The 14735-nt window shown below is 45.1% G+C and overlaps 1 protein-coding gene across 10 annotated transcripts in view; it reads left to right on the top strand.

The window, feature by feature from the left end:
• The window catches only part of SHANK1 (SH3 and multiple ankyrin repeat domains 1), a 91229-nt gene extending 76979 nt beyond the window's left edge, over nucleotides 1–14250 (top strand). For 4 of the 10 annotated variants that reach the window (XM_088143568.1, XM_088143571.1, XM_088143569.1 and 1 more), the window contains 5 exons: nucleotides 162–218; nucleotides 2854–2978; nucleotides 6404–6506; nucleotides 7444–9886; nucleotides 13061–14250. In XM_088143568.1, coding sequence (XP_087999694.1) covers nucleotides 162–218; nucleotides 2854–2978; nucleotides 6404–6506; nucleotides 7444–9886; nucleotides 13061–13628 — 3296 coding nt within the window. In that variant the 3' untranslated portion in view covers nucleotides 13629–14250. Of the gene's footprint in view, nucleotides 1–161; nucleotides 219–2853; nucleotides 2979–6403; nucleotides 6507–7443; nucleotides 9967–11585; nucleotides 13014–13060 lie in introns of those variants that run through there. The other 6 variants (XR_015796647.1, XR_015796648.1, XR_015796645.1 and 3 more) reach the window with 6 other exon arrangements.
• The last annotated feature ends 485 nt before the right edge of the window (nucleotides 14251–14735 follow it).

The raw sequence follows: 14735 nt of genomic DNA, 5'->3' as shown, positions 1-14735 counted from the left end.
CTACACCCAACCCTGCTCTGTGCACTTCCCTGCCCCGTGCTCTTATCCATGGCTGCCACCCACTTCCATGCACACAGCTCCAGAAGCCAGTTTTCTGTGACACATCATCACCGGTCTGCATCTCGCACTCCCATTATCCTTCCCTCCTGTCGTCTCTACAGATTACGAGCCAGCGATGGGCACTGATAAGAAGCGGACTGTCTATCAGATGGCTTTGAGTGAGTAGCAAACATACCTCAGCATAGTAACCTGGTAGTACATGGAAAGGACAGAGGAGGCTCCGTGGGATAACTGTAGCATAGTGCTCTTCTTGGGGACCTTATCTTAGATTCTGGGGTGGATAGGTCACAAAAAACTTTGTGCAATCTATTTAACTGTATAAGATGTACAAGTCACGTTAGTATTTGGTGACCATTTATATTCAGCAATTATTGCAGGCAAGGGATCAGCAACTTTTTCAAGTGTGGGCCACCACTGTGTAGTTTCATCCAATGTCACAAGTGTCAAAATATGCGTTTTGTTTTTGTTTTTTTATAACAGAGAAAGTAATTAAATACCCAAAATCTAATGAGATTTTGTATGAGATTTTTCAAGATTAGGCTGTCTCATAAGAGTTTGGTGATTTTTATTTTAATAATAATTATTATTAATTATTATTATTATTAATAATAATAATAATTTATTTTGAAAGTGAATTAGTGCCTTGTAGGGTTGTCATGGGCACTCCGTTGCAGTAGAATAAATACACCTCCAGGTGTTACAGTTCAAATGGTAGATAGAAGAAGCCTGCCTGGAACAGCCAATTTGCTGTCATGATTGCCCCTATTGTGGTTGAAGAAAAGAATTCATAAGGACAGAAATGCTTGTATGCCTTCTTCCCCAACACAACTTTCATCCAGATCTCTGGAGCACAGGAAACAGTTAATAATTCTCCCCTTCCTCCAGTGATCCTTATTACAGTCTTGACGTGGGAACTTTACCTTTCACTTTTCAGCTATCTCAGTGCAGTTGAAATAGCCATTAACATCTGTTTCGGTTAGCCTTGCTCAAGGGAAGAAAAGAGGCACGAGTTCCTAGGTTACCAACTCCATGCACATGTATATAATCCCCAGCCCACTATTTGGTACTGCAAGTAGCCTTCTGGCTGAAATCATTGTATCCATGAAGTACAATATGCAATGGCTGGGTTCATATGTTGTGCCAAGCTTTATTGTAACCGTGGTCTGTTAAATAAATCACAGCAACTAGATTCATGTTATCTATCTACTTGCTATGAATCAAGGCTACATTTGGCTTTAGAGTAGATTGCCCAGGAGTTACATGCTGAAAAAGCAGGTTAATTCAAGACACAACCTAAATTTGATTTATTACTGGCTTAGATGCTCACATGGATTGTAATAATGCTAGAGAGCAGGCACCCTTTGGTTCAGTCCATGGAGTTAAGAACTATTTGGAGCTGTTTCCCAGGGATTGCAGTATTAGATTCTCTGTACAGAAATCCAGCCCAGAATATCTGAACCCCAATGGCAACGCCTATGCCATCGCTGCAAGCAATCCCTTGTATTGCTTCCCATTTCCCAAGAACAAGTTTGAAAAATACAATGGGAACCAAGCAGGGAGCTTTCCTTGATATGGCAACATTATAAATGCATTTGAGAACCATGGGTAAAAATACCCATTTGTTTCAAGAATTGTCAGAGAGAACTCAAGGGAAAAAGGAAAAAAATAATTATAAGGTTTGCTGATAGGAAACCTGTTCATCATTGGAGCTTTCTAGAACACAGTATTTTTTGTAGCAAGCATAATTCTTTCTTGCTTATATGAATACTTGCAATATGGAAGCCTTATTTAGCAAGATGTTAGAGTGGTTTAGCCATGTTTAGATGCTTTGCCAACCAGATGTGTTAATGGTGTCTGTGTAATATTTGTCTTCCTGTAGTCAGAATATTTATGGTCTATTTTATGTGTTCATTTGGACGATAAACTAGATTTCTAATACTGTGATCCTTTTTATTTATACCAGGGATGGGTGGCATGGGGGAGGCCACACCATTCTCCCAATAACATTTCAGGAACCGCAAAGGTGAATGAGTCTGGGACACACCTACCCATTCCATCTTCTACCTTGACTGTCCTTGAGTGTTCTGCTTTGTTCTTGTATATCCATTCTGTTGTATGCTTATGTACATACAGTGTGGGATTGCTGAAGAGAATAGAGCACTTTTAACCTGGTCCTCCTGCCTCCTTCCTTCCTCCACCTCCCAGCAGTCAGGATCACCATGTTCTCTACTGCTAATAGCTGTTAGTAAACAGCCATCTTTCCTGCAAGTATTGCTTTAGAGGTGAAGGCAAATATTCTTCTTCCACGAATGCCTGAGGACTGCCAGGAAGCACTGATTTGTTCCTCTGCTACCTGGCAGGCGATGGGCGATCATTTGGGTAGCAAAGGAAGGCAACTAGAGCTCCATAGCTAGGGGCCACTTAGAGCCCAAGCTTTACTGAACTATGATTGAGACAAACAGTACTGCTTATTTAGCCCCTAATCTAAGTTATCTTTAACCAGATTTGTTTTATTTATCCGGATCTTGAATATGTACTTTTTCTCAACATTTAAAATATATTGATAGGACTTGGGGATTCTAGCAAATAGTAATTATTAATAATAACAGACCACATGGGAGTGAAATCAGTTCACTTTATCATAGTCTTAAATTTTTAGAAGTAAAGGAACTAAAGATGTATGGATTCTGTTAAGAAGCAGCCTAAAAAAAGAGAAATGATGGCTAAAGTGATAATTATAACCTTGCCCCCTTTTATGATGACTTTCCTGTTCCTTCTCACTCTTTTTTGCAGATAAATTAGATGAGATCCTGGCAGCAGCTCAACAGACAATTAGCGTGGGGGACGGGTGTGGAAGTGGAGGGCTTCCTTCCTTGGGGAAGTCGCGGGGCACTGCCAAGAATTATTTCTCCTCTGAGGTAAGATGGACACTCAGGTGATATAATCTGGAGGGTACCAGGTTGAGCAAGGTGGCAAAAGTTTGTCACTAGGCTATTAGGTGTTTTCCATTGGAGGGTGGGGGTGGGAATGGCTATGCACATTCTGAAAATGGTTCAGAGAGTCACTTTGGATTTAAGCAGCACGTCTTTAATATAACATTTAAAGCAGCAGCATCTTTTTTTAGGGTTGTGTGGAAGCTGGAAAAAAACTCTGCACGCTTAAATGAATAGCAGAAAATTACGTGTTCACGTGAAGTCCAAAGCACTCCTGAATTATTTTTGAAAGTCTCTCTTACTCAGAAACATGGACCTGAACAAGATGAGATCTCGTGTTGGGTTTTTTTTTTTAATTGCTTTGAAGTTCTGCTATAAAGAATGAGAAAATAGAGTTAAGACATATTATTTTCAATGCAGTTGCTAATCTTTTTTCTCTTTGTTCTCCAGAGTAAAGGTTTAAACTTCAAATTAAATGCTTTTGTTTGTAGAGCTATATTATATACATTTAATTTGAATATAACACAGAGAACAGCCCTGTGAGATTTGAGGGGCCTTCAGCCTGGTCCTCCTTGGGAATCCTTTCACCAACCCTCTTATTTTTATTTGGCAACACTGCTGTCCACTGTTTCCACTTCTGCTGCTGCCACAGTTCCTTTTCTGCCACTGCTTGTCCCCTCTTTCTTCTCCACTTGTCAATATCTCCTTGATTAAAAATCAAAAGTGGAAGGCATGCACCATGTTAAAAAAAAAAATCTTCAACATATAAGCTCCAGGCAACTGAATCATCAAGTAATATCTCTGAAGGATTCAACCAATGAAGGTATTGTGTGACAACAGGGTGGGCCTATGATTTCTCAAGTGGCCTCCTTGGGCATGCGCCCATAAAGCTTGTTGACACTTATTTTGAGGAATGCTTTCTTTTAAAATGTTTGGCTGTTGCAGTTTTTACTGGAATTGCTCTCTGCTTTCTGAGCCTTGAAACCTATATGTATATGCCTAAGTACAAGGCATGCGCACATGGATTGATTATGTGGCAAGTCCATATCAACTCTTAGTGACCGCGTAGATAGATTTCCTCCAAGACAATCTATCCCTAACCTGTTCTTTCAAGTCTCCCAACGGTGCAGTCATCACCACCGTAACTGAGTCCATCCACCTTGCTGCTGGTCGTCCTCTTCTTCTCTTTCCTTCCACCTTTCCCAGCATTACAGCCTTCTCCAGGGAGCTGGGTCTTTGCATAATATGTCTGAAGTAGGATAATTTGAGCCTGGTCATTTGTGCCTCAAGTGAGAATTCTGGGTTGGTTGGTTTGACGATCCATTTGTTTGTTTTCTTGGCTGTCCCTGGTATTCTCTCCAACAAAGCAAAGTTCAAAAAGTCAATACTCTTTCTATCTTGTCTCTTCAAAGTCCAACTTTTGCTTTCATAGAGTATCACGGGGAATACCATGGCTTGCACCATTCTGATCTTTGTAGGTATAGACACATCAAGGCATCTGAATATATTTTCCTATGCACACATAGGAAATGTAAATCAATAATTCCTAACTATATGCACCAGGCAACTGAATCAGACTTTGTGGATACATGTCAAATGAGGGCATGCCAAATGAGCAACAGTAGGCCTACCCATTGCCATCCACTGTCATCATTGGTTGAATGCCCCTGGAAATAGCATCTGATTGATTCTGCTACCTAATGCTTACATTTTAAGGAATTCTTTATTTAAAAATGCGGTGATGCTGTAATAGTTTTTAATGTCATCAGGACTCTGAAAGGTACTTGGGTTGCCTGCTGGGCTGAAGAAACCTTGGCTAGACCCCACTGAATATTGAATTTGGCAGGAGGGATGTGAATGTTTGTTGCCTCCTCTTAAAGAACAATTTTCTTGTATTTCTAACATGTTGAACTCGCTACCTGTAACTGGAAAGGTGTGTGAGAAACTGCTGTTGGAGAGAGCCAGAGATTGAGGTTATGTACATGCAAGCTCCCAGATGTGCAGTACCTGGAAGAACAAAGGAAAGAAAGCATTGAAAGGGATAGGGTTGGATGCTTTTATTGCTCAAGTCCAAAATCTTGTTTGTCTGGAAGTATTTCAACCTAGGTCTTCCGCTGGCCATCCAGATTTTCCCACAAAGTTGGGAAAATCCCATTTAGTTTTAGAAAGAGATTGATGGTACTGAAGATAGTGCAGCTGTATCCATGAGGAGTTGTGAGGTCCTAGTTCAATTCTCCAGATTAGAATCTCTTTTAGAACGGAAGATTGACCGTTCGACACACCCACAGAGCTCGAATTCTATAACTGTTAGTTTGCTGAGCTGTCTTCATTGCAGAGGATCTGAGTTCAGATCTCTGTTCAATCACAAAATGTCTTTGGTGACTGTGGACCTCTACCTGTGATGGGATGGAATTATGAAGGCCAGGCTCAGGGAGATAAGCGTTTTCTTAGTTCACCGCAAGAGCGCAGGAACTTCAAGAGGATGAGGCTGGCACCTCCCTGAGGAATTCACAGTGTTATGGCTGGCTGGCTTGGGAGTTGGGGTTCAGTCTGGGGAGATTGATGTCAGGTTAGCCCAAGGAACTCCAAGAGACAGTGCAAAATCAGTTCAGCTGTGTTTATTAGCTACAACCTCTAGCAAGAATCTCCCCAGACTGAACCCCAGCTCCCAAGCCAGCCAGCCACAACACCGTGAATTCCTCAGGGAGGTGCCAGGCTCATCCTCTTGAAGTTCCCACACTCTTGCGGTGAACTAAGAACATGCTTATCTCCCTGAGCCTGGCCTTCATAATTCCATTCCATCACACTGCCAGTCATACTCTCTTGGGCAAGTCTGCTTCGACAATCTGCTGTGAAAATAAAATAGGGAAGAAGGAGAGCCACATATAAAACTCTGACATCTTGGAAAAGGTGTTTTGAATGTGTAATTGAGTAGGTAATGTTACTAAGCAATGCTAATAATGTAAGAATTGTTGAAATATTGTATATCAAAACATTATTGTAATTATTTGATATTGGGGATGTGTAAGAAAACGTTGCAGGATATTCATTCTCCTAATAGCAGTGCTCCTATTGAAGATTTTAGCCATTGTCCTCAAGCAGGCTATTAAACTCTTACTCCACCACTCTTCCTCTCTTGCTTTTTCTGACTGGCAACTGGGGAGGGGGCAGGGGTTATGGGTCCAATTCTTGGGACTTGTCCAATCAAGTACTTCTTGGGTTTCCTAGTAGCTCTGTATTGGTTTCATTTGGGGAGGGGAGGCATTTGTCAACTGAATTCACTACTAGTAAAAGAAATAATTACTATGGTGGTTACTAAGTCCTGTAAATGCTTCATCATTTCATCTTCTCTTACCAGTTCTTGGCCTTCTTCTCTCTTGTTTTTTTTTTTTTCTTTTCTTTTCTTTCAGCCCAGTTTTGAACAACACCGTCTTGGTCAGACCAGCTATGAGCGTCCATCATACTTACCAACTAGCCATCCCCCTGGCATGATGCTTCGCCAGAAATCTATTGGTGAGATGGGGTCTAGAGGGAGTGAAATAGGAACTGTATTTGAGCCTGGAGAAGAAAGTTAGGAGGAGGACTGCGGTTCTCTAAGGTCTTTGGCCTGCCACAGACACCCCAGTCATTCTCCCTTTCCTATTTGTCTGCCTTTTTCTGACTTATCAGTATATCATCTGCTGCCAATTTCCTGGAAACTCCTTTTGGGTGGGGGGGAAGGTCTAGCAGCAAGAGCCCTCTCAGTGTGGAGGACAGATTGTCTGACGTTCTTTCCTTTGTACTGAGTGGGCTATACGCTTATTAGGCCTTGCAAGAAACAAGAACTCAGGAAATTAGTCTCTTCCTGAAAGGTTTGATGTCTGTGGAGCCCTCTCAGAACAGAAGCTAGACCATATGACACTGGCTTCTGCACTGAAAGGATTCTGTGGTCACTTTCTAGAAAATCAGCAGCAGCTCCAACCTCATTAAGTTAGTAGGTATCCTCCATCCTTAGAAACATTGACTTCACTACAGAAGAGGGGAAGGAGGGAAGTTTTCTTTGCATGTGCCTATGGATTCATGCACAGTGTCAACAGACAGTGCGTATATGTAAGTTGTGCATGTGTTTGACAGAAATCCACCAGCCAGCCCCCATCTGTGGCTACAGTGAACAAAAATGTGCTGCTGCTGAAATCCAACAAGGCGTGGCCATGTTACCCATGGAACAGTAATTGTCACAGAATAGCCTAACCACTTTAAACATTTATCATATGGTGGGTTAGTGGGGAAAAGCTTTTTATGTCTTAGGGACAACAACAGTCAGTAAAAGAAAACATTCTTATGGAATTGGGTTATAGTAAATGTGAAACATGTCAACATCACATCTAAATAAATAAGAGCTGAGGCAGGAGGGAGGAAATAATCCTCTTCTAGCTATATGCAGTGATGGTAGCATTACTTCCCTCCACAGGAGCAGCTGAGGATGAGAAGCCCTACCTCGCTCCCCCTGTTATGAAGTTCAGCCGCAGCCTTTCGGTCCCTGGTTCTGAAGACATTCCCCCACCTCCAACCACCTCCCCTCCCGATCCTCCATACAGCAGTACTTCACCCTCCGCATCTGGTCGAGTTACTCCCTCCGCCCGCTCAACCTTCAATCCCAGCACAGAGGCCAAGTTGTACTCGGCTTCTCTTCATCAGGACCCGCCATATGAGCCACCTCCCCGTGTCCGTGACAAAATGTCTCTTTACCGCCAAGAGTCTGAGCAAGGAGCCGAAGGGTCCACTGCACGTGGCTGGAGGGGCCACACGCCTGACCTGCGATATTATAATCTGCCCCCACGGGCTACCAGCACCGCTATGTATGTTCCCACCAAGCCCATGCGCCGCAAAGGTCCACTGGTCAAGCAGACCAAAGTGGAGGATGAGCAGCGCCAGCAGCAGGGTACCCCCTCTTCCCAGATGCAAGCATCATCCTCAGCATCCCCGTCATCCGCACCGTCAGAGAAGAGCTCCATCCCGATACCCACCATCATAATTAAGGCTCCTTCAACCAGCAGCAGCGGGCGTAGTAGCCAGGGAAGCAGCATGGAGGCAGAGACCCAGCCAGAGCCTGTGGTGCCTGTCCCATCACTCCAGCTTCATAACAGCATGGATTTCACCAGTCAGTTTGGGGCAGCCCTAGTTGGGGCTGCCCGACGAGACCGTGAGTGGTACAGTGAGGCTCGCCGCAAGTCTGCCCTCTTCCTCTCCACTGAGCAACCAGATGATGAGTCCCAGCAGATGCCTGTTCCCCGTCTCCGCCATTCCAAATCCATTGATGAAGGTATGTTTTCCAGCGAGCCATACATCCAACTAAACATGGCTCCTGGCTTTGGCAGTAGCAGCGGTGGTGGGAGTGGCCCCAGTTATCTTCAGTCTCGCAGCGCTAAAACATATGGAGCCAGCACGACCAGTGCCTTCACTTCAGTGTGTTCAAGTTTCTTGCCACAACTCCAGCCCCATTCAACTCCTCTCATTCACCCGCTGACTGGCAAGATTTTAGATCCTGGATCCCCCTTGGGACTAGCATTAGTAGCACGTGAGCGGGCCTTAAAGGAGTCCCAGTCACAGCAAGAGAGCCGAGAAGAAAGGCACTCGCGCCCATCCTCTCCCCGTTTCGGGGAGGCCCCTAAAACTCCTGAGTCTCCCAGCAGTTCCATCTTGCGCCTCTGGGGGACATCAGAGCAGCAGCCTCATCACCAGCGGCCTGCGTCACCCCGGAAGGAGCAAGAGACCCCCCAAGATCACCCACCTGAGCAGCAACCACCTCCAACCTCAGCCAGAGCCACTCCTTGGGAAAAACGGCCTGAAGAAGGAGAGAAGCTAGAGCTGCATGTGCGTTTTGTGGAGAACTGCCGCCCAGCAGAGGAGGAAGAGGAGGAGGAGGAAGAAGAAAGCAGCCATGAGAGTGGGAAAGTTGAAGTGGCTGCCCCGCCAATGGAGCGAGTGGCTGAAGAGAATGGACTCCCGCTGTTGGTGCTGCCCCCACCTGCCCCTTCCATTGACGTCGATGATGAATTTGTCTTCACAGAGCCGCTTCCTCCACCCCTTGAGTTCTCCAATAGCTTTGATAAACCCGAATCTCCCCCCAAAGCTGCTAATGAACTGCCCCCAGCAGTAGCCCCTCCGGCTGCTCCACCCGCCCCTGCCACCTTAGATTCTACGGCGTCTAGCCTGACCTCCTATGACAGTGAGGTGGCCACCTTGACCCAGGCTGGTACAGCAGAAACCAAGGAATCCCCTCATGTCAACTTTTCTTCTGTGGTTTCATCCATCGCCATCCCTGCAGCGGAAGCACCTGAAGCAGTAACTGACTCGGGAATCGAGGAGGTGGACAGTCGAAGTAGCAGCGACCATCACTTAGAGACCATCAGCAGTGTCTCAACGCTGTCCAGCATGTCTGGGGAGGGCACAGAACTCTTGGACACCTACATCACCTACTTGGATGGCCAGGCTTTTGGGGGGAGCAGCGGCAGTGGTGGTGGAGTAGGCGGTGGCGGCGGTGGCAGCAGCATAGACAAGAGTCCACTGCAGACCAAACTGCGCTCCCGGCCATTCCCAGGCCGCTTGCCGGTGGCTACCCCTACCAGCTCCACCATCTCAGTTTCGGCATGTACTGAGAACATGTTTGCCCTCACACCTGCCCTGCCGTACCACCAGCAGCCAGCAGCCATTGAACCTGGCAAAGAGCTGCCGCAGAAATCTCCACTGCCGTGGGAGGAGCCTAAGGCATCGCCCATGTCCACCGTGAAAGCTAGCATCATTAGTGAGCTGAGCACCAAGCTGCAGCAGATGGGCGGGGTGTCGTGGTCACGGCCACCTGACGCTGTGGCTTCCTTCAGTTCCGAGAGACCCAGCTCCCTGCAGAGGCAAAGGTATTAGTCGGCTGGAGCAGGAGGAGGAGCAGGAAGCAGGAAGCCAGCCCCGTGCATGCTGCATCTCGTGTTTCAGTTGGGTTTGTCTCCTTTTCTCATTCTCCCGTCAGTGCTTGCTTTTTTATGATTTCTGTTCTTTTCTGTTTGTTTTTTTGACCACCATTATGTCATTTGGAATGCTGGCAAGCACACGGCAAGGTTGTGCCACATGCAAAGCAGTTCATACTTCATGTCCAAATAGCGGTGCGTACTCATGGTACCTTCTCGTACTTATGTTTGCTGTACAACTCTGGCTTGCAGCTGTGTGCACATGTTGACCATTTTGTGCATTCCTCTGGTTGCTCTTATGTGCAGGCAGAATAGATTTCAAATTGTTAGGCACACACGGCCATCCTGTGTACAATCAAGCACTCATGTCCAAAATGGCATGATTACAAAGGCATGTATGTATTTATAAATTCCCCTTGTATGCGTATGTTCACAACTTGCTCATGCATCGTAGACTTTTTATTGTCTATACATGGACATACTTAGGCAAAGATGTCTTCCGACTGATGATAATCAGGGATTTTCCCCAAATGTCCAGTTTTAGAATTTGCAATATGCTAACAAATAACAATCTACAAATAAGATACACATTATATGGCGTGCCCTAAAAAAAAGCCAAACCAGATATAAACATATATACCAGGAATCTTGCAGTTAAGCAGAATTCCTTTTTGTACATGCATACCTTTAAAAAGATACAATTAATTCCCTAGTTCAGTCAGTTATATTAGTGAAAGAAGTAAGCAAGCTTATTAGCCTGATACCTGTTTTTGGAGATTTCATGTGAAAGTCATTCCATACCAAGGATATAGATAGAGGCCGTGTTTGGGGTGCGCATTTTCAAGGTAGTTCCTTATGCCACTAGAACCTTGTGATAGTTACGCAATGCCTTTTTCCAGATTCCTGGTTTTTTGGAGGAATGGTCAGGTAGGCCTTGCAGCATCTTGAGCCCCAAAGCTGGAAGTAACCCAAGGTTTCACAAGCCGCCTCTGTTTTCTGTGTGCAACGCACTTAGGCGACATATTGCAACCCTAATGGGTTTCATACATGGCTGCGTTAGCTGTAGTGAATCAGAAGATAATGTGGGCTGTGTGGTACAAACAAATATTTCCATGCATGTGTCAGCAGTGAGATTTCCCACTTGGAGGTGAAAGTCTGTGAAAATCATTTCTAGTGTAGTGGTTTTCACATTTGTTTGGGAGGAATTGTAAAAGCAAAAGTCTGTCTAGTCTATCTCTGTTTCCCCAAGTAGCTAACCAGGTTTGTGTGTACATTTGGTGGTTTTAGTTTTATTCTGTACAGTATCAGAAGTTCTCTGGGTGGATTTCAAATTTAAAACCCAGAATCCTCTAAATAGCATATGAAAATAACTATCTCTCCCCACTTCTGTTTCCCAGCAACCAATATTCAGTGCCATTTAGCCAGTATGACTCGTAGCCTTTGCTAGCCTTATACTTCTGGGATTTGTCTAATTTCCTTTAAGGCAATCCAAGTTGAGATCCATTGCACCATCTTGTGCTAGTGAATTTCACGATTTAACTGAACTCCATTCCACCAGGTGTGCCTGCTGAATCTTCTTTTGTGCTTGCCGTGAAACTCTTGCATTGCAAAGGATTAGACTGCATTCTAACATGTACTTCATTGATTCCAGGTCTGAAGCGGGCCAAGTATTGCCGTCAGAGCCAACTCAGTGTTTCATGCAAGATCTTTTACTGTCCTCCTCCTCTTTGCTTGGACTGCTTAGGGGAGGAGAAGACAGTAAGCCTAACAACTGGGAGAGCAGAAGACAGAATTGTATTGGACATAAACACAAAAGGAAAAGTTCTTAACCCACCCCATCTCTCAAATGAATTTTAGGAAAAAGCTTTTTTTTTCTTTTTTTTTTTTAATAATCAGTGTACAGATCTCTATTCTGAACTGCAGCTTTAGGGGAAGACTAAAAAGCAGCAAGCCAGTATAACCGATATTTGAGTTGAAGGATTCCTAGGAAGAAAGGCCTGTCCCAACCTGGTGGTACCTGATATGATGCCCCCCAACTTCCAGTGGGGGATGATAACAGTTGTTATCCAGGCTTGCATTCTTTCCAGCACAACTTTGGATTCATAGATCCTAGCACATTTTGGAAGGTCAGAGCTCTTGATTTTTTGGTTCTTTAGAAAAGGAATGGGTAGTGGAACAGATCCAGTCATCTATTTTTGTATCGCTAACTTGCTGATTATGGGCTTATCCTTAGATCTTTGCCCTTTTGTGTCATAGAATCTTCTACCCCTGGTTCATCTCTTTCGTTATTAAACCTGTCTGCACCTTCTTCTGCTCCTTCAAATTAGCTACTGTTATATTGTAGACATTGCATGCATACATACACCTATAAACACACATGGGTATAGAGGGACATGGGCACTGGGGGTCTGTAGCCTCTCTCCTTCCCATTCAACACAGTTACATCACAAAATTTCATTTGCTCCATTATTTCATTCATCCACAGTCACATCAGTGCTGGGAGAATACAGTGCAGTTCCTCCAGTGCCATATACTATTCCTGTATCCCGGTTGAGGCACGTCTGGCACGAGTTTCTTGCCTCAGCTGATTCCTATTCCACAGTAGTGATATCCCTTGGTCTCATCAAGGACTATAAAGCAGATATTCCAATAATGTACAATCATGTTACATTTTCTTTGCAGCAATGCTCTTTATCTACCACAGATTCCAGATTTTCCTACAGATTCTCCCAAGTTAGCAACAAAGTAGATTTTCTTCAAAATGGCACCCTTCAGATGTGTTGGGATTCAGTTCCCAGAATTCCTAGCTGCTATCATCCAAATTGATTGGGACTTCTTTAGTAGTAATCCCAACACTCAAGTGGGGTGCCCCATCCTTGGGATAATGTAAATAAATACAAGATTAATATTAAAGGATCTATTACTTTTTCTGAATATTAATGACTTTAAGCATTATCTCTACTGTACCCTGAACTCTGCACCTTGGAGAAATATGTCAGTAAAAGACCATAGGAGTAAATTCATTGGAAGCACCTGCCTAGACTAAGAATTCCTACCTAATTCTCTTCCAGCAGGGAACATGGTAGATGCTAATCATCTCACCTTCCTTGTCTTCTTTCCCTGCAGGCTTCCAGATGAGACATCCCCATCACTGATTTCCTCCAAGCCTGTAAGCAGCCTTTTCCACAACTGGCCTAAGTCCCCCCAGGGCAAGCATCCCAAAAGTGTGGACTTTGACATCCGTCCTGCCCTGCGACGGGCCCCCAGCCCAGCTGCCCTGCCCAGTGAGCACAAGATTAGCCCCACCCCAAGGCCTTCCTCTCTTCCCATCCTGCCTTCTGTGCCCATCTATACTGGCGTCTTTGACCTCCGTGGTTCACCCACTTCTGGGGGTGAGCATCCCTTCCCCAGCTTCCCTTCAGGCAGCCGCTCCCTGTCTCCGACCCACTTCCTGCCTCCAGCCACGGACAAGCCGTTTGGCTCCAAGCCGCTGCCTTTCTGGACTAAATATGATGTGGCTGACTGGCTGGAGTACCTGAAGCTGGGGGAACACCGTGATCGATTCCTGGACAACGAAATCGATGGCTCTCACCTGCCTTCGCTCACCAAGGAAGATTTCATTGACCTGGGCGTGACGCGAGTTGGGCATCGCATGAACATCGCCCGTGCCCTCAAGTTCTTTCTGGAGAGGTGATGGGGGAAACTGCCCTGCCCCGGGGGAGCCTCTTGCCTGAATGTACAATGGACCTCCACCATGGGGAGAACAAAGGAGGTGGAGGGGTTGCAGCTGCGGGGCCGGGCACAGGGGAAGCGGTGAAGAGAGACCCTGTGGGGGTGAGGGTAGAGTGGGGGATCTTGGAGAAGCTCACCAAAGCCTGCCTGGGCACCCTCGTGGGTGTGCACTTTTCTCTGTTGCGTTGCCATGTAGCAATTTGCCCATTTCATATATCCAGCCAACAGCACTGACATGAGTGTATGAACACTTAACCTGTGTATCATCACTTCCCGGGTGTGTGTGTTTATAGTTGTACACATACACTTGCTCTTCATTCTCCATCAGCATAGCCACCAGCTTTGCCACTCAGATGGCTGGTACTGGTCATCCAATAGTGCAGCAGCTTCTACCTGCGCCCATCCCTCATCCTCCCTGTTGTTGCTGATGGCCCTTATGTAGCAGCTGCTATTTGCACATCAGTTCATCGAACCATGTAACAGCTTGCTCTGTACATCTCCACAATTACCAGGATTGTTAAGTACTCTGCCGTTAAAAAGAAAAAAAAGACCTGCTACAAGAAAATGAAATCTGCATATATTTGCTTACTTTGCAAAACATATTCTCTGGGGAGGGCTTCAAGTTTCTGCCTGGCTCATTAGAAATTTTATGGACTCTTTCCCTCCTCGACTTCCAGATCTTTGGAGGGGGGGGTGGTTGTAATTATATATTGTCCAGATCATTTGAGTGCCATACTTATCTGGTAGGAAGATTGGGTTCCTCCTCCCAATAATTACTTGTGAATTGGAGTGGGCTCTTAATATTACCTGAGAGGAATTTATAGACATAGCTACTGAAAAGCATGGGTGCCTTGGAAGATAAGCCATCACTTGTGAGGGGCTGTTCACCTGGTGAACTTCAACCTTATTTGTGATGCCAAATAGGGCTTTTCTCTCTTTTCATCCCCGTTCAGTTATTTCCTTGCCTTATTTCCATTTGCTCTTGTTCCTGCTTTTCTCTTTTCACCTTTTTCTGGTTCAGTGACCTCTTCCCATTTCTCCTCCTCCATCAGGTTTATTTTTATCCTCC

This window comes from Python bivittatus, unplaced genomic scaffold (assembly GCF_059951505.1).
Source record: "Python bivittatus isolate LINGU-HERP-01145 unplaced genomic scaffold, Pbiv_v1 ctg000410_np1212, whole genome shotgun sequence".
In the NCBI taxonomy this organism is placed as follows: Eukaryota; Metazoa; Chordata; class Lepidosauria; order Squamata; family Pythonidae; genus Python; species Python bivittatus.
Note: the sequence above shows the minus strand (reverse complement) of the source record. Positions and strands in the feature narration are given on the sequence as shown.